A 25,517-nucleotide genomic window follows, 5' to 3' on the forward strand; every position below is an offset into this window, starting at 1 on the left:
GTTTTTTAATAAAATTCTTAGCCGTCTATACACATTTGCTGCTGAGTAAAATTCTAATCAGTTAATGGAATTAACATCTTAACTTGACAGTTGCGTGTCACTCCTTCAATTTTCTGTCAACGGCGCATACTCGATCAATTTTTGTTTTCGCGTGACAAGATTTCGAACATAATGCCATAGTTTTTTTCACTTCATTGACGATGATACTCATCACGCACACATAACTGTAGTGTTTGTCAAGCCTCTATCACTCAAACACTCGCTTATTGACAATATTATAAACAAATGTCAAATTATTTCTATTTTGCCGCAGAATTTCCATAAGTTTATGGCAACATACTTTTTTTTTGCTGCTATTAATGACATTATTTGCGATACATCACAAATATATAACGAAGTATGATTGACAAAGACAGCAGGCAAGCGTGCGCTGGCATTGACTAGTTATAGCTAGCAGCTGCCGGCAGGAAGTACGGACTAGCGCGAAGAGTAAAAAAAAGCGGCGTCAATAACAGTTAGCTGACAATGCTATTGACAATTGTGCGCAATAAGAAGAAATGAATTGAGTAGCGTGGCATATACACAGGCGCGAGTTCAGCGTGGTTTGTTTTTCATGAATTTTCATTATTTTTTTTGTAACTGCACATGGCTCAAGACACATCAGTCTTCATTAAATTGGCAGCTACAATACGCGTTTGCAACAAGTTGTAAGTGACAAAATTCATCAATGTTAATTTGCTGCTGCAATTTTGTTACTTCAAGCATATTGTAGTGGGAAAGGAAAAGCAAGAAATGCTGAAAGTTATAACGAAGTGAGTACAAGCTGTAAGCATGAAGCGCTTATTATTATATTAAGCTGTATGTTTACATCTAACGACTGCCATATACGCGCTTTAGTTTCATAAAAAGCGCTACGCATTTTAAATTTATGCAAATTTCAAGTGAACAAGTGATGTTCCAACATACAATCAACAAACAACCACATACAATACATGTTTAGTCACAATAGAGTGGTGTAGGCGCAAAAAACCGCACGAAATGAAGTGACAGCTTCGATGGCAGGCAATGGCATTGAGCTCTTGATATGCTGTCGCTGTCATTTGAATTGGTAAAGTCAGCCAGTCAGCCAAACCGCAATGCAAGCAACCCAAAGCAAAGTGAAGCCAAGCTGGCAAGCCAACCGACATGTTAAATTATGCAAATTTGATTTCTATGAATGAATGAAGTGTAGAATGAATGACAGCGTGTTGAGGCACACTCACATACACGCACACACATGTATATGTGCGCATATGATTAACTGCCTGGCTGAGTAAGTGGTTGCTTGCGAGTCCGCGTGAGGCGTTTAAATGACGGACGGTGTCTACCCTCATTGTGAAAATGCGCAAATGCGCGATCGTAAAGAAGGGTGCTCATTTGTTTTTGCTTTACTTTTTATCATAGCATACATGCGGGCGCTTTAGCACACATGTGGCTCGCACTGAGTGCATACATGCGTACGTACTTGTATTCGCATTACGGGTGCGGTTTGCGTGTTGGCAGTCTTTAGTGCACTGAGAAAAAGTTCTTGGAATATTTTAATAAAATATTTAGACTGTAAAAAATTAAAAAAAAATTTTGAAGAAAATTTTATAAGAAGTTAAAAGTATTTTAAAAAATATTAATATTTTAAAATTTCGGTATTATTTTTAAATCCAAATTCGGGATTCTGGAGGTAAAATATGCCGAAAAACCAGATTTGGTGCCTTTTACTGCTGTTTTATGAATTGCTCAATTCCGAAAGCACTGCTGAACTGCAGAAGTTTTGAGTAAAGGAGAATTAAGCAATAGTTTGCTTAGGTATATAATTAAAAAATTTCAATTGCATAAATATTCTACTTGAGTATTATTTAGTTTTGAAATTTTTCGTTTATTTTTAGTGGTAATCTTGAGGCAATTCATGAGAATTAAAATAAACTTCACTTCTGTATTAATTGATTTCAAGCTTAAAAACTACTCGGTAAAATTTTTGAAGAAAAAAATTAAATATTTTTGCCTTCGTTGTGGCCTACTCCGTTGATGAAACCTAAAAAATTTCGTCTTGAAAATATTGTGCGTACAGTGACCAACGGACGAACAATTAAAAATTGACAAAATGCCGGCGTTTATACAAAAATATTGGAATTTTACTTCACATACATAGGTTGCCTTTTATATTTCAGGATTTTGCGACCATAGTATTGCAATCTGGTAGCTCACAATTTTATGGTAAAGCTTCACAGTTTTGATGTTACACACACTTAGAACGTTTTGACATATGAAGGCCATTTGCGTTGTTTACAGTAACTTCAAATATTCAGCTTGACCAAAAGATGGAATTAAATCGCGAAAATTTACGTGCGATTATTTTTTACAACTTTTGATGTGTATTAAATCAGCAACTGTGCATCAATGAACTTAATTAAATTTTTGGCGCTGCAGCACTATTAAGGACCAGTATTTATCGATGGTATGGTGTATGCAATCGAGGTAGTAGATGTATTTCGTGAAGGTCATCCGAAATGCGTTGTTGTTTCAGTAACTATTGATACTGTGCGCAAACAGATATTGCAAGATCGTCGTGCGATCTATCATGAGATACTATACTAGGCATTGGTGGGATCAGCATATATTTGATATTACATAAAGATTTGACTGAAAAAAATTATTCAATATGGACCCCACACAATTAATCAAACACTCAAAACAAGAATCGTGTCGATTGGTCGAGTGAAATGTTAAAAGAATTCGATAGCGGTACTTCAAAACGCTGCTATGACATTGTAACAGCTGATGAATCATGAATTTCCGCATATAAGCTTGAAGGTAAACTAGCTAATATTTATTTTAGGAACTAAGAGCACAACATTTTCAATACCTGAAGGGGCGATTGATTGCATTCAGAATGCATGTTTTGGATATACCACAATTTTACCTAATCCCGAAATATATAAGGCAATGCTCGTATAATGAAATATACTGATCTTACAATTAACAATAACTAGGATGGCGCAAGATATCAGAGCAGCGTCTAATCTTTTGTGAAATAAAAATTTATCGAAGAGAACATGGTTGTTTTTATCTGAAAAAGTCGTAGTGTCAGCAACAAAGGACACGTCAGATATAATTTTTACTGAAAACTTTTCCAATGATAATAAATTTTGAAAAAAAAGAATTCCGAAATTGCACTGTATCTGGGTGTATCTATGGAAATTAATAACATAAAAAATAGAATTTATTCACTTTTTACGGGAAATATTAAAAACAATGAGTGTTATGCCATTTTAATGTTGAGCAATATATTTGCTTGAAAACACCGAAACAAAAAATAAGTAAACATAAATAGATGGAAATGCATAAAAATTAGGCAAGGACAAAGCAATGAAAACAATAGCAACTGTAACAACAAAGGTGCGAAAGCGAGAGGAGAAGAGGGGTGGAGTCAAATAAAAAATACAATGTGTATTATCATATGCAAAAGTTCAGCGTTTTAAGCAACAAAATTGAGAAAGAATAATAAAAAAGCGAACAATGATAATAAACAAACAAAGAATACTAAACACTGTAGAGGAACAAAAAAAGCACACACACGCATACATAGAAAATGTGAAAAGTGTATGCAAGGAAGTTGAAAATAAAAAAAAACAAACGAAAAAAGGCGTAGATTAAATACAAAAATGACCAAAGTTAGAATACAACATAAAATAATCACAGAGCAATGACGCACAACAAAAGATATGCAAACACAGAGTAAACAACAACAAAGTGCTGCATAGTAATACACGAGAGAAAAACGAACTAAATACAACTAAAATGGAATAATTTTAAAAGTTTGACATAATAAAATAAAATGTTACTGCTTTGCATGCGCATTTGCAGTTGCGCCCAAAAGCAGACTACAGCAAATGGCAGCACATTTAAATATTTAACTTTGGCATAACATTAAATAAAATTTTATGCCAGCGCATGTATGTACTTCACATACACTCCGTTACTATGTAACTGTGTGTTGAGCGTGTGTACATATGTGTGTGTGTGTATGTGTGTTGCATGCTCAGCGCTGCCACAAAGTAAATAGCGCGCACCGAAAAGCCAACCATGCGGGCAAACATTTCGACAGCTAGCCAGTTGTTTAGCCGCCGTGTCAGACGCGCCGCCATTCAGTCATTTAGCGCTACAGCCCAATGAACCATGTGACCAAGAGCAGCTAACAGCATTCAGCGTTGCATTTAATAGTCGAGGTATTGGTATGCGACACGGCACTTTAATTGAACTGTTTACTTCATTTTTATAAATGTTAAGTTGCTCTATACAGACATACGTATATATATTTGTGTATGTGTGTGTGTGCATGCTTGTTTGTGTTTACATTGATTGCTGCATATATATATAATTGTTATTGTTATGTTTGTGATTATTATTTGGTTGAATGCACCAGCTGCGGCACGTTGCTCAATTGTTTGCTGTTGGTTGTTATTGTTGTAGTTGTTGTCGGCTGCTATTTGGTATTGCATATCAATGGCAATATCATTATCAGCGACTAGCGGTGGGAGCCATGTTGCAAGTATTGCTTGCAACAGCAAAAACAACTGCTATAACTATTGGCGATTATAGCTACACTGAAATTATTCGTATTTGTGTGTGTGTGTGTTATGCAATAACCGTAGCATCGTAAACATTAACTAAAACTTCAGTGAGCGCGAACTTTTTTATGCTTTTACATCTTTATTTAATGCAAGTGCTTTTTATTGCATATAAATAAGGTTTAAAGCTAAAAATTTATAATGTGGAAAGTGCTTGGTTGGCTTGAGAGATAAATCGAAAAAAGCTTTTCAAATATATAGGTAAAACTTTGCATTATTGGCAACCGGCATTGGCTATAATGAGTTCGGTTTAACTACTAAAAACAAAAATTAATAATAATATTTCTAAAAGCATTTTGAATTAAGTTTAGAACTTGAAAAAAAAAGTGAAAGCTCTCAAAAATGAAATTAAATATATGCATTAAGTTATATTAGTGAAAGCTCTCTGCAAGGAAATATTTTCATTAAAAGCCCTTAGAAGTTACTATACTTGTATAATGCTCGGCTATATGAAAGCTCTCTTGGAAAAAATCTCTTTGTAATTATATATGATATTCCAAAAATTTTTTCTGGAAGAAAGGTACCACGTGGAATTGCTGGTCGGTAGAACATAAACGAAAGCTCTAGGTAATGCATAAAAGCATAAGAGCTCAAAAATCAAAAAGCTCAAAAAAACTCAAACTAAATATCAAGAGTGTGAAAATTTGATAAAGTGAAAGCTCATAGTAAAGAAAGCTAAACAGATAATTTAAATGTTAGCCTCTGCCGATAGTAAACTGAAAGCTTGTTATAAACAAATGCAGTATTACTGTAGTGACAGCTCAAAAAAAAATGAAACCTAATAAAACGAAATTATATCAGTTCAAATTCTCAGCAATGAAAGCTTTTAATTCTAAGCTCTTAGCAGTAAAAGCTTAAAATATGCAGTAATGAGATTTGTAAAAGCTTCCTTAGAACAAATCTCTTAATGTGCTTTAATATTCAAATTGATATGTCATATACAAAAGTTTTTTTCTGGTAGAAACTTTGGAATTACTGATCACTAGAACATACGAAAAAGCTCGAGTGAAATGCATAGGAACGGAAACTTTTATTATATACGCAGTTAAAGAGTAGTGAGCTCAGAAAATAAACGTTCAAAAATGTGAAAGCTCAAAAATAGAAAAGCTCAATAGAGTGAAAGTTTAACAAAGTGAAAGCTGATTTACTATCAGACCTCAGACCACAACTAATTTGAATGTCTATTTGTAGCGATAATGGAGTGAAAGCTCATTGTAAATAGGTTCATTATTACTATAGCGAAAGCTCATTCGATTTCACTGCTATCGATAATAGTATTTGTATCAAAAAGTTGACTGATTAAGTCCCGTGTAATTCTTCATATTTTTTTAAATTTAAGGTCTAAGCTTTAAAATAGCATATTAATTAATTTGCAAATAGTTTTTGTATTGAGATATTTCTGGATTGTTCATTAAAATGTTCGGCTCCTAAATTTTAATTAAATACACGTATGGTTTTATAAATTATAAATACTTACTTTATTTAACTATAATTGATAGAAACTAACAAATTACAAATACACACACATAGATCAAGGAAGTACAATACAAGAAAATTACGAAATCTTTGTACTCACCTTTGCTGGCGCCTTCCGGACCACGCAATATGGTGCACTCTTCTATGCTGCCAAAAGGGCTGAATATTTGTCTAACATCCTCTTCGGTTTGTTGCTTGCTTAGCATACCAACGAACAGTTTGCGATCTAAATGCTCTAAATATATTTACGATAGCCGACGTTACGCAGATAAGTAGCAGTCCATACAAAAAGGCACAAATATACGATGGACGGCGGAGGGTCGGGTCGGGTGTGGGTGGAGTAAGTGGGTTAGGGAGTATAAAGTGAACGCATACATTTTTATTTATTTAATTTTTAATTTTGTTTTTGCGGAAAGGATTTGTTGGGCGGGTTGGAGAAATTAAAGAAACAAGAAAAAAGAAAGATATACAAATAATGAGTATAAGGAGTTACAAAATATTTCAATATTTAGCAAATTAATATGGAATAAATAGATTGTGGATATCATAACGGTAGTAAAAGAATAATGAGATCAAGGCGATTTAGTGATATGAGCAAAAGGGTTGGAATAAGTATATCAAAGTAGTGGAGAATATAAATTATTGGATTGAAAGAAGAAACAGAAAATATGTCAAAAAACGGGATGATAGGTAAAATATTTTGAAATATTGTAAAATAAAGTGATTTCAATAAATTCAACGCATAATGCAGGATGTTTTCCCAATAAGTAGACAAACGAGTTAAGAGCAAATTATATGCATGTATATAAAATGTAACAAATGCAACGATATAACGAACGAACGCAACGAATGCACATTGAAACGAGCGCCAAAGTACAAAACATTACAACATATATTTAATATTTGGAATATTTAAAAGTTGTTTGTTTTTTGTTTATTTGTAATAAGAAAACGTTACAACATTTATTTAAAAAATAGTATTTGCATTAAAAGTTTATGGGTTTTTCATTGGTTGTTTAATTTGTTTCGCATTTGAGTATATTTTCATTTTATTGCGAAAACGTAACCAAAAATATTTTCAGTTTGAATATTTTTATTTTTTTAAATTTTTTTTCAATTTAAATTTTAAGTAGCGAGTTTCATGGTTGAATGTTAATAGTAGTTAAACGAAAAATTTAACATAAACAAAAAACAAAAAAAAAAACACAGTTAGATGTTGGGATACGCACGAGCGAATTTTTATATATTCGAATTATGATTGAAATTAAAACAAAATTTGAAAAAAAATAAAGTATACGAAATTTCAGCAGAAAGCAGCAGAATGCAAAATAATTTTGATTTGTTAGTAGAGCGAGAGGAAATTGTGGAAGTTTGCATGTGTTCAGCACGCAAGTGATATTTTCACAAATAAATTTTGTTATATTTTATTTTGTTGTTGGTGGGGAAAATTTAGATTTTCGTAAGGAAATTGTGCCAATTGTTGTTGTACGATTTTCAGCAATATTATTATTTTATTTGTTTTTTTTTTTTAATTTTTATGTAGTTGAGGTTGAGTTGGTAGAGCAAAAAAAGGAAGAAAAAGAAGAAGAGACAAAAATTGTAACTTTAGTAAAAATTTTGAATAAATGTTTATCTAAATGTTTGTTTTTGTGCTTAAAATTTTACTACATAAAACTTTGTTTTAAGAGCTAATGTAGCTATTGGTATAATAGAGAGCTTTTGGGGGTTTGTTAATAAAAAAAAATTTTGACTAAGTTGATTCAAAAGACCTAGGAGTACTTAAAACTTTAAAACTTAAAAGATTTTTTAGTTTACGAAAAAAAATTTTATTTTCAAAAATTACTTGCTTTAGCAATTTTTAAGAAAAATTTTTGCGCCTAAAAGTAGATGAGAAAACTATTGAACATTTTTTGATGCATACCACTAAGCGGCGTGAATATAGAGGCGCAAAAGTTTTGAAATGAAGTAGCAACTTTCGAATTAGCACACTAATTTATGTGAATTGGACATAAGTTTGCTATAAATTCTTGTAAACATAAGTAGGTTTAAGTATATTTTATATCAAACAATTTAAAGCAGTATATATTTTAATTTGTTTACTAATTTTACTATTTTAATAACAAATGTTATCTTGTGTATATGTTCAGCCATCTTTTATTACTCTCCGTCGATGTTTTTGAATCAGCTTGGTTTCATAAGTATTTAGTCAAAGTTTTTGTCTAAAATTTTGCGTGATTTCATTATTAAATTATTTACTATAAATTTTTGTTTCCTAAAAATAATAATGTACTTACGTATAAGATTTATAAATACTCAATAAAAATGCGATCACACATACATACGCACAGCGATACGAAAAATTACAATACGAATACATTTATATAAAGTATCAATCATAGCCACTACTTATAAATCGCACAATTCTTCATTAATTAAATGATATAAGTACTTGTACCTGATACCTTAGCAGCGTGATTTATCGGCGCTCATATGCTGTTGAGATTTTATTAAAATAGATGGCGAAAATAATAGTTGTATTGTAATTTATGTGTAGAAGTAAATTGTAGGAGACAAAGCTTTAGTATTTGTTGGCAAATTTTTATAAAGTTTGGTAGTTAGTAAGGATTTTTAGTTTACATTGGTGGAAAATGTATTAAAAATATATATGTTTAGAAAATATTTTAACTAATATGTTGAATTCAGCAAGCGTTAGGTACCGTACAGAAAAATCGGTAGCGTACTTGACGGCTTAAAGCGAATAAAAATATATAGAAAGTATAGAAATTTTGTAAAGGTAGTCTAACAGTATGTATGAGCTATCGAAATATAACGAAAAAAATGGTATGCTTCTAGGCGCAAATCGATTTCTTTGTTTTAAAGAATTTTTTTTATTGACTACCGCATCAATATTTTTTTAATATTAATATTCCATTAGCGATATATATATTTTTTTAAATTGTAAGTCCAAACCGCTTTGCAAAAATCATCTATCCATTCCTTAGTAACATATAAGTAGTTAATCGCAAGCTTGTTTTTTTTTTAGCACATTTTCAGTTATTCCATTCTTTTACCTCGTTTGTTTTATTTACAAAACAAAATTGAATTTGTTATGATTCATGAATGCGCTCAAATTTGATAAGCTTCAATAATATTGCTTGCGGTTAAGAAAATTTTGCTTCCAAGTGGTTACTGTTATACCAAAATATGTGTATATTTGTTGTTGGGAGTTGTACTCAAACATTCTACTCGCAAGGAGTATCATCAAAATCAATGTTGTTAAAAATTAAAAGCCTGAAGTATAAACAATTTTCGGTTGAAAGAGTTTTTCATATGCTTTGTAGAAAAATAGAGAAGCAGCGCTGACAGTATCTGATTATAATTTTCTAAGATTTAAAAAAAATGTTTCTTATACTTATCATCAATTTTTTTTAATATAGTAACAAACAATTTGAACTCGTGTTTCAGTTTGTGTGTTTTTGCGCGTTAAAACCTCAAAGTTTAACAAGCCGGCTCCATAAACTCGAGTTTGATATTTCGTGTTAATGCGTGAAAGTGAGTTTATTATTTTATGCTAAGCGTACTTTCGGTTGGCTACACTAATTAGATTTCAAGATTTTTTATTTTAGAGTAAGTAACAGACGTACACTGCAAAAGTTTAAGGTGCTCTGGAAGCTGTTAAAGTAGTCAAGAGTTAGTTGAAACTTTTCAACCGTGCAACTAAAATTTATTTCAAAAAGAGTTGTCTATACTTAAATAAAAACAAAGTTTGTAGTAGTGTAAAGTAAGTTAAAAATAGCTAATTTACTTGGAACAGTTCAATATTGGGAGCAGTGTTTTCTGCTAAGCCTCAAAGTGTCAAATAAATACGATGAGTTTAAGAATTTACAACTTAGTATTACAACTATCAAAATATGTATATATGTAACTTAACTCGAGTTTAAGGTAAGTTTTTGTTCAAATATTTAGAAATTTTGGATATAGAGGAAGATGCAGGAGCTGTAAGTAGCCAATAGCTAGCTAAAACTTTCGAAACGTGCATCACTCTTATTTTTTTAGCAGTGTTTTGTGCTACCCAAAAAATTTTAGGGCCTTACAACTCAATAATAGAACTATGGTAAAAACTAATTTTGTTTAGATTGCAGTTAATATTCGCTACTGCTACTTACTATAAACGAAAATAATTTTAATAATGAAGACGAGATTACATAAAAAGGAATGCATGAAAACCCAATGATGGAACAAAAACGTGATGAAGGCTGCTACAAAATTTCACAAAAGTGAATGAAAATTTATATACTGCTTTTATACACGCTGTCTATACTCATACATATATGGAGCCAAAATATTTGCGCCGCAGCTGCGAATTTGTTGTAAAATAAGTGCTTAGATAGCGTCAGCTATTACAATGTAAGCAATTGTGGGTTGTAATGAGCAACAAAAGAATACTTGCCATATCATGCAACTGTGTATGCACAAGCTTAGCTGTCAGCATTTAGTACAAAATTACCGTAATACAGCCGCAGGCGCAGCATGCAAAAATAGCAAAAGAAAAAAGTAGCAAAGAATAGAAACAAAGACAAAGGAGCAACAGTAGCGCTGCCAGCAATTGTTGCAAACTGCTTACCCATGATTGAACTTTTAGCGCTAACTTGCCAGCCAACTTTTGAGTTAAGTGTATGAACTTCTTTTGGAAGTGCATGTTTCCTTGCTGATACTTAATATGACCAAAGTTTTAACATTAAACTGGCTGATTGTCTGCATAAATGTGTGCGCGTTATAGAAATGTCCATGAAGCAAATGTGTGCGCGCGTTTATACATATACGTATGTATGTGTGTATGTGTATGGACGAGTATGCTGTTGAAGGACATATTGCCATAGTTAAGCTAATAATAGCCTGAGTACTTTTCATTTGATACGGCCAACTACAAAAAGGAAACTACAATGCACGCACATATACGCAACTACAACAACACATGGTATGTATAAATGAGTGTGACTACGCAACCATTCAACTCGAGCACGGAGTAGACCATTGGGTCTCTTGAATATTTATACATATGTGGCGTTAAACTCACTGACAATAGCTTCATTGGCAACAGATGGCGCACCAAGGAGTAATTGCGCACAAAGCAACTGCGTGTGTGTGTGTGTGTATTGCAGGCCATCTACTTGGCCACACAAAATTAAATGCAATAAAAGTAAAAATAAAATAACATGAAATTTCGTGTAAGGAAAGTGCCGAGGCAGCTGTTTTTATACAATTATTGGCTGTTGCTTAAAGTGCATGTGTGTGCTCACAAGGAAAAGTGTGTATATTTGTGTTGTGAGTTTTAATGCTTATGTGTTGCACCTGCTTGCTGCTAATTACAAATCTTGACACATTTGCACATAAAAGAAGACCTACGAAGTCGTTAAGATCATTTTAGTTCGCTTTAAAAGATTTGTATGTGAATTTTGTAGCATAGCCACAGGCGGTTGGTTGAATTGAGAAATTTCGAGCTAAATTTCACAGTGTGCCTTACACTTGTTCGATCTTGGAAGTTACAAAAAGAAAAAGAACACAAATTTTCTTTATAAAAACAGCAGCACAGTGGTGAGCAAAATAAGTGCTAATACCTATTAAACACTTTTTACAGATTTTTTATATATTTTTTAAATTTTTCCTTATTGTTTGCTAAGAATTTTGAAATTTAAAGAACTTTTAAGGCATAGTATGATATAATCACATAATTTTCTCAAACAAATCCGTCACTATGCCTGTCATCCTATTCAGACAACGTCGTCTAATATAGTTTTTCTGCTTTTAAAACATATTTCTCATACTAGTTTCAAGTGTTTCTACCTTTCAAGCGTAGCAAAACGAGAAGAACAGTAAAATAATAAAGGCCATTAGGCGCATATAGAAAAGCTAAGTGGCTCTTTTAGTGCCACATGAGGCGCGCCAGTTGGCAAATACATACATACAGTAGTCACCGTGTGGTTGCAACGTGGAATGTGCAGCCGTCACGGTCTGATTGCTCAATGTTGACCTGGCTAAAAGTCTTACAACAAAAACAAATGCACATATGTGTTATATAAATGTGTTGAAAAAATGCTGGCGAAAGCTTTTAGAATCAGCAAAAAAATAGCTTTAGATATTTTTTGATGACAGTGAGCGGCAGGCAGTTGGCAGCTGACTGTTAACTGTATGCTGCCTGGTCACTTATGACACATCATGTTGCTTATGGATCTGTTAGCAAAGGCTAAATTATTTAGTAGCTCCTTTTCAATTTCTGTATTTCTTTTACTAAAGCCGTCAGCGCAATTATGCTGTGCAACAAAGGCGGTCAGCAGCTTGTAACAACAGCAGCAGGCATTCTAGCAGGCTGTTTAGTTAGCTACAACTATTTATTTTATGCTTTTTTTCTATATACTTGTATGCTGTACTAATGCCTGAGAGGAAATTTTTTGCTTTTCGTCTCCACTGACAGTAAAAACTGCAAAAACAAAATTGTTGCAAATGTGCAAAAGCATTCACAAATTGCTAACCACATGAAATGACCAGGTGCGCTCAAGCGCCTAGTTGTATGCTACACAAACACCAGCCCTTCTGTTAAACCTTACGAACTCCGTTTTATAATTTGTGTCTATGCCGCTGTTTGTGGCAGCAAATTTTTACGTTGCTTATGACTTTTCTGTTTCAGGCTTCAGTCAGCAGTTTTTTTTACATAACTGAGACTCCTTTTTTTGTTTTTTTGGTGAAAAATGAGTTAACTGCAGACAGTTGCTAATTGTCTGGCGCAATTTTGACTTTTATTTTTAGCTTGATTTTTTCAATGCACAACGGTACGTTTCAGGGAAAGTGCGGTTAAGCGGCAAAAGAATCTTTAGACAACCTCACTAAAATGTCAGTTGTGTAATTGTATTTTAAATGCTGGCACTCTCACCCTACCTATCTCTTTGCTGGTGGTCATTTGCTGTCTTTGCCTTTGCTGGCAGGTAAAAAGCTAATGGTTTTCGCTTTCCTCATATACATATGTAATTTTGAGCAGCCCTCTGGCCACTTTATTATTTTTGTGTGCAGACGTCTGTACACATTGACATGTAAATTGGCATTTAATGGCGGTACATGTGATTAGAAGGTGAAGTAAAAATAATCTCAAATGTGTTTTAAATGAGAAAGAGAGGCATAAAAGTGTAACTATTGTATAAAGGGTGCTCAAATCGGCGTTTATTGACAATTATATGAATTTACTATAAAAAATTATAGATATATTTATGCATTAATTTTACTTCCGATCTAGTATTCGATGACAAGTTGTTAAGTAATTTCTTCTCAATACCATTTATTTACAGCGCATAAATAAATAGCACTAACGAAAGTAGTTTAACGCGTTGCTAGACATTGGAGCCGAAAAGTATGCCTTAAAATATATAAAACTGTATAAAAAAGGTCAAAGCTAGTTACAAAACCATAAAAAAAGTATTGTAAGCTTTATAATTTATATTTATTCTTTATAAATGCAAGTTATATATTTTTTCCTATATTGGTACAACATTTTTCTAGTTTGGTATAAAGTTTGATCTTCATTTTCTTTTTATCTTGTGTATGTATGTGATTACATGCCTTAGCTGACGCTGCAATCGATATATTTAAAGTATCTGCATTTTTATATAGACTACCCTTCTACTCGGTATTTATATCTCGTTAGTGATTGGAAAGAAGATATTTCTGCTGACAGATCTTATAGATGCAAACGATAGGTGGCGCTGAAATCAACTCAGATCAACTTTACAGTTCAATTCCATTCATATGCTGGCTTTACATACAATTTTATCTATTAATAAATATATTCTTGAAAATTTTCTAATAAATTCAAAAATTATTTATTTCGTGCTATTGTTTTATTCAAGTCACTTGCTGTCTTTCAGAATTGCAATATTTCTGATCATAAACAACTTTTATGAAAGTGATATACAAATAGTAATTTTCTGCTTTCCAGTATTGTCATTAATTTTAATTTGCTTCTATAATTGCATGGTCAAAAAGTGAAATATTTTCATTTATAATTATAATGACAAGCATTGACATTAGTGTAATTGATTTTCAACAAACACACATATAAATATATGCAGCTGAATTTGCATGTTTAATAGCAAAACTCGCACACCCACTGACACACAACTAATTGGAAAAACAGATTTCGACAGTAAAAACAAAATAAATGTCCGTAACATAAACCAGCAAAGAATCGTACGACCAGCAAATAGATAATTAGTGCGTGCGTCATATTTGGCTGGAGGAAAAGGCACAAATCGAAAATTTATGGCAATCAACAGTAAGCATAAATGCGTTTATAAAACATAACGCAGTGTTATATTTTGTGCGTTTAGATGTGTGCGTGGGTGAAACAAGCGCACTACACTCAATAACGCACGAATAAACGATTAATTTTGGTAGTAAATTTTAGTACAACACACATATAGATAGTTAATGTTGAGCAGTATTTAAGCAATATTTTCGAAAATATTTTATATATACCATTACGCACATAATTATTAAAAAATACACGCATGTCAATGTATGTGTGTATTTGTGTATGTGTGTGCTGCATAATTTCTAATTGCTTGTTTTTACTGCTAATTGCCATTGCTTTTAATTGCTATTTTTATTAGTCATTTGCTTCTCTATTTAGCTGCAGTTGCTGTTTGCTTTGTTTTGCTTTATTGTACGCGCTCACACTACTAAATTTTATTGCTTTTTAGCCTTTAGCAAAAGTTGGTTATATTTTGAAACACGTTGTTGAAAATCAGTCGTTAATGACACTCATAAACTTCTAGCATGTATGTAATTAACCTGAATGTTTGCTAGCATTGCCTAGTTTAAGGCGCAAGTGTTCATAACTAGTAACTGCTTGTCAAAGCCGACATGTGTCTATCATTTCATGTGACAAGCAAGAGATCGTGAGTATTTTTTAATAACTCTGAAACACAATTAAAGTAAGATGCCTAATGGAATTGCCCACTAAACGGCGAAAAATTTACGTTTTAAAAAAATAATAGCCAGTTTTCACGCTTAGAAAAAGCTGATGTGTTGTTTTAGTGTAAAAATTTCATTGCTATTTTCTGAAGATAGAATTTATTTTTGCTAAGTAAGCTGAGTTTCAAACCACTCTGACCACTATCAAAAATTTCACGTTTTGTTGACAAGTTTTGAGCCAGAAGGTATATATAACATTAAGAAGACATACAAGTATAGGTGGCGCTAAAACTTTTCGTAAATAATGAAATTTATGTTCTGTACTTCTCAGTCGGTTTATACCTATACTAAGCTGCTATTAACCTCGCAGTAACTTTACTCCCATTTGCACCATATTTCATTAGGATATATAATTTATTCGAATAGTAAAAAATATGTAGATAGTTAGTTATTTAGACAAATGTAGCTACATTGGTTTAAGAAAAAACGAGCAAAGAAGAAATTTTATTTCACATAAATCACAATCAAAATTAGCTGCGCCTATAGGTATACTTTTGCAAAATCTAAACCTTAATAAAGTTATGAATAAATTAAACAAAATCCAGTGTTGCGCTGAGTACGAGATTACTGCGTAATGTAGTGCTTATGAAGACATCGCTTTTTCTGATTTCAAATCAAGTCAATCATAACTCTCAAATTTCTAAAATTTTGTGTCATAGTCGCCGCCGCCTAAAACTTTTTTATACCGAAAGATGGTGCTGTGGTGAATTGAAAGCAATTAATAAAGAATTTAAGCCTATATTGACACATTAGCTGGTATTAAAGAAAATGCATTTATGTTTATATTATATGAGGTTATGATTGGAATATATTAAAATTGAGTAATATACTGCGACCTGTGTTCAATTGTGGCTTTGCCTATTAACGTATCACTTCATTTCAATTAGGCAGTAGGCGTTTCAATTAGGTCTAACAGCTCTCTTAGCATGTCTCGAGTGTCAAAGTAAAATTACTATTTATGATATCAAGATATTGCTTGGTGGTGAGGCTAGAAAATATCTATACTGGAAGCGGTAGTTAGGCCAAAGTTTTGACTTCATTTAGTGAAAGAAAAGTATGGTATAGCCGCAAGATGGCGCTACTTTATATATACCTATGGCTTATTTGTAGCGTATCTAATGCATTATATACAAATTTATTGAAAAATATAGCCTTTTACTAACTACTGAGAGCAGTAGGATCTCTGATTTCTATGGCGGCAATCAGATTTGAATATATCTTAATATATTCTCATTTAAATCCGACTGTGTTCAATTTTCAAGCTGCAGATTTTACTACCACAAACATTTTTACACATGCTTATATACGTATACGTTTTGTATATGCATACAATTTTCCATATAATATAATTAGTTGCAAGAAATCTTGGTATTGCTACGTTTACTGTAATTTCTGTGCTGTCAACAGCAAGACCAAGCATTTACCACAACTGCGTTTGAAAAGCCAAGAAGAAGCTAAAGACGAAGCCGCACACATAAGACACAAACATATGTAATTGTAACTGCACATAAATGAAATTTTTGCGGCATAGCTTTGTGTATGTGTTTGTGCTTGTGTCTGTGTGTGTGTGCATTCTCATTTAATATCTAATATATAATATTACTTGTAGTAGTGGCGCCTGCTTGCGACATAAATGAAATTTTAATAACATACACGCATGTTTCAGAAATTTGCGGTTGATTAATTGAAATGTGGTTAAAAGCTTGCGGTTAAAGTCAAGCACAGGCAAATGCAATTGCGCACATGCTTACGTGCGTGCAAGCGTATGAGTGGAAGCCGGATAGTATGCAACGAAGGCAGGCAGGCAGGCAGGCAGACAATCAGGGCTGTTGATTAAGATTAAGTGGGCATTTTTTAGATTTTTCCAATTCATTGCAAGCTAACGGTTATATAAGATGCAGCATAGCAGTAGTTGGGTAAGCGTTGAAATTAATTTGTAATTTAAGTAATTAAATGCAAGGCAATTTTGTGGAAACCGCAAAAGTGAATATGTAAAACTTATAGTTGCAGTTGTATTAGCAGTAGTAAAAAGTTCCAATTGAAATATACTTAAAGTTAAAAGTACCGGATGCAATTTAGTTTAAATTTCCCGAGCTTACAAATTTTACAGAAATATTTTTACAATAAAACTTACTTAAAAAATACTCATTCTTACAAAAATTCTGCACAAATATTTTGCTAACATTGTCATTTGGCTATACCTATATTAACTATTTCGCTTGCATTGTCGTAGTTCCTTGTGATTCTTGCAAATTCCTTAACGAAGTAAGCAGCTCATTCGCATTTGTCCCCGAGCAACGTAGCAACACTTACTTAAAAGCCGGCACGAAAGTAAGGAGTAAGGCATTGTTCAGACATTTACTTAAACCCTTTTCAGCCATTTAGGCGTTTATTAGCTGAATGCCAAGCCGCATGCCATGTCTAGAGAGAACTAGGCTGAATGCCTGGCACTCTGCATGCCACAGACGTCTTTCTACAGCGCCCACACAACTCCCCAGCAACGCTAGTCTGTCACACTGCTAAGGGCGAAAGCGCAGTCAGTACATAACTCCTTTCAACATTTATACAGCTAAATGAGCTGCCCTTTATCATTTGGCGCTCAGCCGTTCTCTCTCTCTCTCTCTACGTGTCTATATGTTTGTGTATGTTTCAGTGCCCCCAAAGGACCTTTGAAAGCAATTGTTTTGAAAGACAATTGTCAAAAAGTTAGCAGCCACCAGTGCGACAAACTTAAGGTTACTCAAACCTTGAATGAGATTAAATAAATATGCGCAGAACAGCATACTTTTAGGAGTACAGTGTAAACCCATGACTGTTGCTTGTCAGTTACTTTAAGGCAACGCTGAATGACAGCTGAAATTTCTACGTATAAATGCCTTTACGTCAAAGCGACAAATAAAATATATGATTTGTAATATTTCATAGTACTCGCTGGCTAATGGAAGCGAAATTCAGCACAGCAATTACTTTCGAAATGTATATAATGCTACAGCGCAGCATATGCAACGCAGCGAAGATTCAAGAAAGTTAATTTTGTCTTCTGTGCTTGTCACTGCAGTGCCGCCTTAATACAATTCCACAGAGCATATTGTCGAATTGCTTTCAACCTGACCGCTGTTTAGTATACATCAAGGCGCGTTTGCCATCTAAGCATGCTGCACTCACTCATTTACTTACATCATTACTCCTTTGGTTATCTTGACATGCTCGCCGCTTTTGATTCACGCGTTCGTCTTTTAACTTTTGTAGGTTTGAGTTAAATAGAGTTTGTTGTACTTTTTGTAGGCAGATGTGAGACACAAAAGGCATTTTCTTTTGGTGTGTATGGACTTTAGACGAGTGTAAAATTAGTTTATTAGTATTGCGCGCAAATTAGTTAGACTGCCTGGCTGTCATTAGCAGTATAAGGGAACGTGTGCGCACGTTGCAACAAGTAACAAGGAGTACAGTGGGATTACAATTAATTTGATGACTTTTCATCCATTACTTTGCTTGGAAGGTTTGTAGTAAGAGTTCGTAATTAGCGTGTCGAAAATTCTGTACAATTAAGCAAAATGTTGCAAAAGCTAAAAATCCTGCATATCCGAAAACGCACTTGTACTTATAGATTAAAGTTTATAAAGCGGCTCTGAATTGAAACACCAAATCTTGCAACGATAGAAATAATCTAGCAGTGCAAAACTGAAAAGTGAAAATGGCTTTTTTTTAATAAGTGCATATCAGTAAGTTTTAAATAAGTTTCATTCATAATTTTCTGTACTCAACTTATTTCAAAATTTTTACTATAGATTGCCTCGAAAACTGTCTTCAAAACTTCACAACTAACCAGTGGCAATTTTTTGCCGACTATCCTGCAACACTGTCTCCAACACGTATGCACCACAACGTGGTGTGTTGAAATTTTTATGACCCCATGGATTACCAAAGCCCGTGGTGACAGTCAACTTTTACTACGGCTATAGCTGGTTTATGCTCATAATTGTTTGCTTTCTTTTCACTGTCTGTCGCAGCGGTTAAGTTGTGCTGGTCCGATGCTAAGCAGGTAATGCACTTTTATTATTATTTGTTTTTGGATTTTTACTTGCTTTCAAATATATTTTTATGCTTTTTAAAGATTTCCTCATCTCTGCTGGGTCCATAAAAGTGACATTGACGCGCATAAAAATGTAAAAAATGCCAATTGTAAAGAAGAGCTCAGCGCAAATGAGAATTTAAACTGCAAGAGCTGCTTGCATGTTTTGGTGTGTGTGCGTTTTACGGTTTTGTGCTGAAATGGGCGTAAATCTTCTGCCAGCATGAGCAGCTCTTGGCGTGTCAAATAAATTTAAGTTGTGACGCGTCAGGGATCAACGTAATTTTAGTGGCTGGCAGGTGAGTTACCGTCGGCCGCTGTTGGTAGTTGCGTTTGTGACTGTGTGTGAGTGGTTTACAAGTTTTTCTTTGTGTGTATGGAAGTAGTAAACTTTAAAGTAATGTTGTGTGCTTTATAAATTTGAAAAAACAAATATTGTAAGTAACTCCTAATTATGCATATAATGCATGATAATTTTAAAGTTTTACTAGAATATGTGTGCTGCTTCATATGTATACCTATTTTATTACGGAGCGAGATTTTCAAGTGTCAAGCAGAAAGTAGAAATTTCGATGCCAATTCAACTGTTGCAGGTACTTTCTTTAATGTTTGATTTTTTGTTTTAAAAAGTAATGCAAGCTTTGTTCGTTGGTCTACCGAATTTCTCTTTTTTTGTCAATAGAATATGGTGTAAATAATTTCTGTGTTAATTTTAGTAAAATTCTGCGCAAGCAGTGAGTAACGTCTTACAATAGGTGAGACTTTACTCCCAGTAGTTTACACAATACTATTGTATTTATAAAATTCTTGGAATAAATTGTTATCTGGTAGAGCGTTTTAGATTATATTTTTTCTTAGTATGAAACAGTTACTTACGGTTATGCGATTTTATAGATCGAATTCATAGAAACTTACCTGAAATTGAAAAAGAAATAGCTATTATTACAATGTTTTTAGGTGAAATGCATAATTTATAGAAATTATTAAGAGCTTAAAATTGTTGAAATAAATTTTGAAGGGCTCTTTATAGCTACTTAAGGGGCTGCTATCTATTAAATATATGATTCTGAATTCTAAAATAAAAAAATAAAAAAATTCGGATTACAAAAGAATTATATATAAGTACTCTATAATTGGTAAAAAAAAAAATTGAAGCCGGAAACAAATTAGCCGATTTCCGCAATTAAAATTAATTTAATAGAAAATAGCATTCAATTAAAAATTTGGATAAATTTTCTAATTTAAATGTTTCCATAGCTGACAGTATATATTTAGGCGCAATCGAATTTCCTTTCAATCCTTTATATTTTTATAAGTATACATTCATGCGTTCCCGATTTTTCAAAGAAGCTATCGCTGGAAGTATAAATTTTGGCGCCATTAAGATCGATATTAGAATATGAATTATTACTAAATTAACTTGAAGGGTTTCATTTAAAAAATAACAAAAATTAAATGCCTCAAATGAAGTAAACTATCATATGATTTGTTTTATTTGTGTTATCATAAGAACTAATAAATAATCTAAAATAAAAATTGTATGTAATTTTTCTGTAATGCTATCAATGCTAGAAGCATAAATTTAGGCGCAATAGATGTTTTTTATGAAACATTTAATTTTCTACAAGTATACATTTAGGCACAATCGATTTTTAAAATTTTTATTTTTAGAAGTATACATTTAGGCTTAATTAAGGTTAATGATAAAATTGTATAATAAATTTTAGTAGAATTAAAGAAATTAATTTATTTTAAATTTCGGAGCTTTCGTATACAGAAAAATGTGTAATTAGAGGCTTAGTAACGCAAGGAATTGCTGGTCTCGCTTGAGCGTAGTTAGAGTCATTTATTAGTAGTTGAATGTAAGAAATAATATTTTTTTAAATTAATTAATAAGTAAATGTCGATTTATTGCAAGTACAGCATTATAATATTCCATATTTTTATGCATAATATAAAATCAATATATGGTATTGTATGTATTTATGATGTCGTACATAATATAAAATCAATATAGGTACATATATACTACATATTCTGCTTACTTTTTATTTGTATAGAAACCTTGGTAACCGCGCTCTTTATAGTCCAGTTTTTGGATTTTAAAAATGTTGCTTGATAATAGAACTTATATTTATGATAAACATGAAATGTTATTTCGATTTGAGTGTTTTTCTTTTTTTAATTTATTTCAAGTTTAACTGTTTTATATAATTAGTTAAACTTGTAAATGTTTATTTTAATTTTTTTTTTTAATTTTATATGGTTTTATTTTATTTTAATTAAATCTTCATCCCTGTAATTCAGCTTAGTAATTTGCTATTTTGTTTACCTTTAAGAAATTTAAGCTTTAATTAGTTATTTTATTTATTAATTTAAAATTAATTAAATGTTCATTTATTTTTTACTTTAAAATTATTAACTACTAACCGCGTATTTAAGTTATGTTTTGATAACAGCAGCAGACGTGAGAGTTTGAAATTTTTGTGTGCTTTTAACGTTTTGTAAGATTTAATTTCTTAATTCATTAGTTTTATTATCTAATAATATCAAGTGACTTTTGAGTTATCACCAAGTTGTGAGCTACAGTAGGCACGCGTTTAAAACTACAAATTTCGCGTTAAATTTTTACAGCTAAATTATGTATATATAAGTGAGTATAATAATTGAAACGTTTGATCACCACAAGTGTATAGGAAAAGCTAAGCAGTTGCAATTGGCGCTAAGAGTCTTGTGTATGCACAAATATATTTTGGTAAATTTATTTGAATTTTTTTTGTATTAGTTATTAATTTCCATAGCAATAAGCAACAAATTCTAATGATTATCGCTAGTTTTGCTATTTAAAATGAATTTTTAGTGCAACTTGCAATAATTGTTTAATTATTTAAATTATTTTTGTTTAATTTCATTTTTAAAAACGCTGGACGTATAGATTACACTTTTGTTATAACAATTTTTTTATTGAAAATTTTTATTAAATATTTTTAAATTTTTCCCACAAAAATGTCAATTAGTTTCACACATTTGCATATGTAATATATCACTTTGTGTTTACTAGTGCTCTACGTTCGTTTGCTGTGGTATTTACTGTGACTTTGTTGCGCAGGCGCGCTGAACTGGAGCGACAGCGTTGCTTTCATTGTTGTTGCATTGGACATCCTGTGTGTTGGTAGCGTTGTAGCAGTTGTTTAATGCAAAAGCTAATAGTTTAAATTATCAACCGGTTGAGTTTTGTTGTTGTTCATATACAAGAATGAAAAGAAGAGAAAAGAAGAAGAAAAAAACAATTTTGTAAATATTATTGTTGTTGATGTTGTTGTAATTGAAATGGTTTACGCAATAAACATTTGTAACGACAAAACGGCAACATGTTAACGAACGTCTAACGAGTAATGTGAAAGAAAACACATTAAGGCAAAACGTGTAACGAGTAACAAATTTTCAACAAGTACTGAAAATAATTCTAAATTTAATTTAGATATTGTGATAACACACACAACATTTATTAAACGAAGTAATGCAATGTAAAAAGAGAGGAGGCACATTTTTGAAGAGAGTTTTGAAAAATTCGGCGTTAGTGAGCATGTTACAATTTCTTTAATTTAAAAGTTGATTGTAGCATGTAAAGTTATGTTTAAAATTCTTTATATTGCAAATTTTGATATTTTTTAATTTTTTTAAAAAAATTTTGAAATTATTTTGAAAATTTGATTTTTTTAGATGAATAATGTTACAAAATTTGGAAAATGTGTGAGCTGTTTTTTAAAAATGTTTTGAAAAATTTATAAAATGTTTGCATATATGAAATTTGCGAAAGGTTTCAAATTTTTTTTTATTTGGTTTTAATTAATTAAAAAAATGTAGTTTTTGAAATTTGTAAAATTTCTTTTCCTTTTTTCATTTCAGTAGTTATATCCTTCTCAGCTGTGTTTGTTTTTATTGACTTACGCACAACATCAATTAACAACAACATTCAATAACAATATAATTAAATAAAAAACTAATTGAACTCAGTTAAATAAAAACCGTTTTCTTCTTTTCGAGTTTCAAAATAAATATTATATTTTTTGTTTTTTATTGGTTTTATATTTTTATATTTTTCTACAGTAAAATTTATATATATTTTTAAATTTGTATATACTTGTACTTTAGTCTAATAATTTTTTTATTTTTTAAACAAACCGTTTTCTTAATTAATACAATCAAACCAGAACAACACTCATATAAATACATATATGTGGGTGGAGTTAGAAGCTAAGTGGGATAAAGCGATAAAAGCACAATAGATAAATGTATGTAACTTGATTAGTTTATGTTTAAGTATTTGAGTAAAAATTCAGCGATACATTAATATTTATATACATTTTTGCTTATATTTAAAGTATATAGTATATATTGTATACATATAAATATGAGTACGCGGGTGGAGAATATATTTTAAAAAATTAATTTATAATAATTTAATATAGAGTTGGTTAAGAGCAATTGCTTTAGACGCATTAATGCTTTTAGATATCAATTTTCAGAGGGGCAGCTGAGATAATTTATTTCAAATCAATCAAAGCTTTTTTCTTTGTAAAATTGTCATTGATGAGCAATAAAAGTCTACATATAAGTATATAAAGCGAGTGTTTTTTGATGAGAGGCAAGGAGAATTTTTATAATTTTTTTCGAAGCGAAAAAACTAAAAGATTATTCGGTAAAAAAATTGATTTCAAATTATTTTTTGACTTTCAGCCAATACTTGTTTTTTTTTGTTTAATTCAATATTGAAGCATTTATACATACACCTTTAATTTGGCACAATTTTCTACAGCAACGTTAAAATATTATATAGAAATAACAGAATGAATATCTCACTCATATTTCTTACCCTAATTGCTCACCCACACCTCAAAATACAAAATTTCTTGAAAATACCAATACAATTTCATCTCTTTGAACTTAGTAGCTCTTGCATTGCTTGCTCAGTCACTTCTGAAATTCCAATACAATTACCTCTTTCTTTGAAAATTGCTGTCGATTCAGCGAAATTCATTGCCACCACATACCAGCGTGAATTACACAAGCCGCACAATCAATATTTACAAGATCTATTTTGCTTTTGTTTCTGCTTATTTAATCAAAATATTTGCAAAGAAATAGTGCTGAACGCTTGTAATTGATTGCGCCGATTTTCGACGAAATTTTTGGAAATTAAAAAATTGAAGATAAAAGACAATCAACGATTTTGTTGTGTAAATTTTCTAGCGGTGCTGCGTTTCCCACTTGACGTCGTGCTGCTGCTGTAATGTTAGCGTTATTGAAAATTAAACAACAAATGCTGAACGTAGAGCAAGTATCTCGCTTAGTAGTCTCGAGAAGTAGTCACATGCTTTGTCCAACTCTTACAGTTATGTGTTAATAATAATTTAATTTTTGCGACTCTCAGTTTTAATAGAGATAATAGTTTTTTAAGAGCTTTCATGTTGCGCTAACAGCTCTTGAAAGCGCTAAAAGCTCTTGAAATATTTGGTTAGCGTTCTTTTCGACGCCTGAATCTTTGAGTCGCTAAGTTATGATATTCGCGATCTATTACTGGTAGTATAATGTAGAGTCCCCAAATATCGGTTATACTTTTGGGTAGCTTTTAACCGTTTGACTGATAAAGCAATATTGGCTACGAATATCCTTTTAAAGTATCTTCATAAACATAACTTCCACAATTAATTCAAGAGTTAATATCTAGTATATATTAGGTTCTATAGCTGTAATATTAGAATCTGTCAATTATCTATGGACGAGTTGTGTGCTTTTTATGAGCAGAAGAATAATAAAAAATATTTTGCAGCAAAACGAAAATCGCGTATTCTTCTGTACTTGTGAGTCGGGTCAGGGACGTAGTAAGGATTTGTAACCATATCAGAATTATAAGCTTTTTATGCTTTCTTGATTCTCTTTTAAACTTTTTTTCTCTATTTTTTATTTGGTGTTTTTTTGTGGCTTTGAAACAACAAGGCCATCGCTAAAGCTAACTAAGCCACTTGGCATTACTAAACTCTTGTTCTTATTGCTTTTTTATGTTCCCTTTCTACAAAGCTTACGACTATCGAATATTTTGTAGCGCGGTTTCAGTGCAAATTAAAAACAAAAGAGTACTATAAAATGATGAGCAGAAAACTCGTGGTAAATTGCTGCAACATATGGATGGGTAAGATAACTATGCTTTCGTTGTTTTTTTTTAATTCTTATTTTTATTTTTTTTTATTTATACCGTTTCAATTTTCCATTTTTAACCAACCAGT

General features: G+C 31.8%; 1 protein-coding gene across 5 annotated transcripts in view; it reads right to left on the bottom strand.

The window, feature by feature from the left end:
* Positions 1–25,517, bottom strand: part of bru3 (bruno 3) — a 358,657-nt gene that overhangs the window by 177,859 nt on the left and 155,281 nt on the right. For 2 of the 5 annotated variants that reach the window (XM_070111191.1, XM_070111190.1), the window contains exon 4: positions 6,238–6,372. The exons of 2 other annotated variants lie outside the window; for them this stretch is intronic. In XM_070111191.1, the coding sequence (XP_069967292.1) occupies positions 6,238–6,372 (135 nt within the window). Of the gene's footprint in view, positions 1–6,237; positions 6,373–21,275; positions 21,563–21,660; positions 22,040–25,517 lie in introns of those variants that run through there. One more of the 5 variants, XM_036360972.2, reaches the window with a different exon arrangement.

Source organism: Bactrocera oleae, chromosome 6, assembly GCF_042242935.1.
Source record: "Bactrocera oleae isolate idBacOlea1 chromosome 6, idBacOlea1, whole genome shotgun sequence".
NCBI lineage: Eukaryota > Metazoa > Arthropoda > Insecta > Diptera > Tephritidae > Bactrocera > Bactrocera oleae.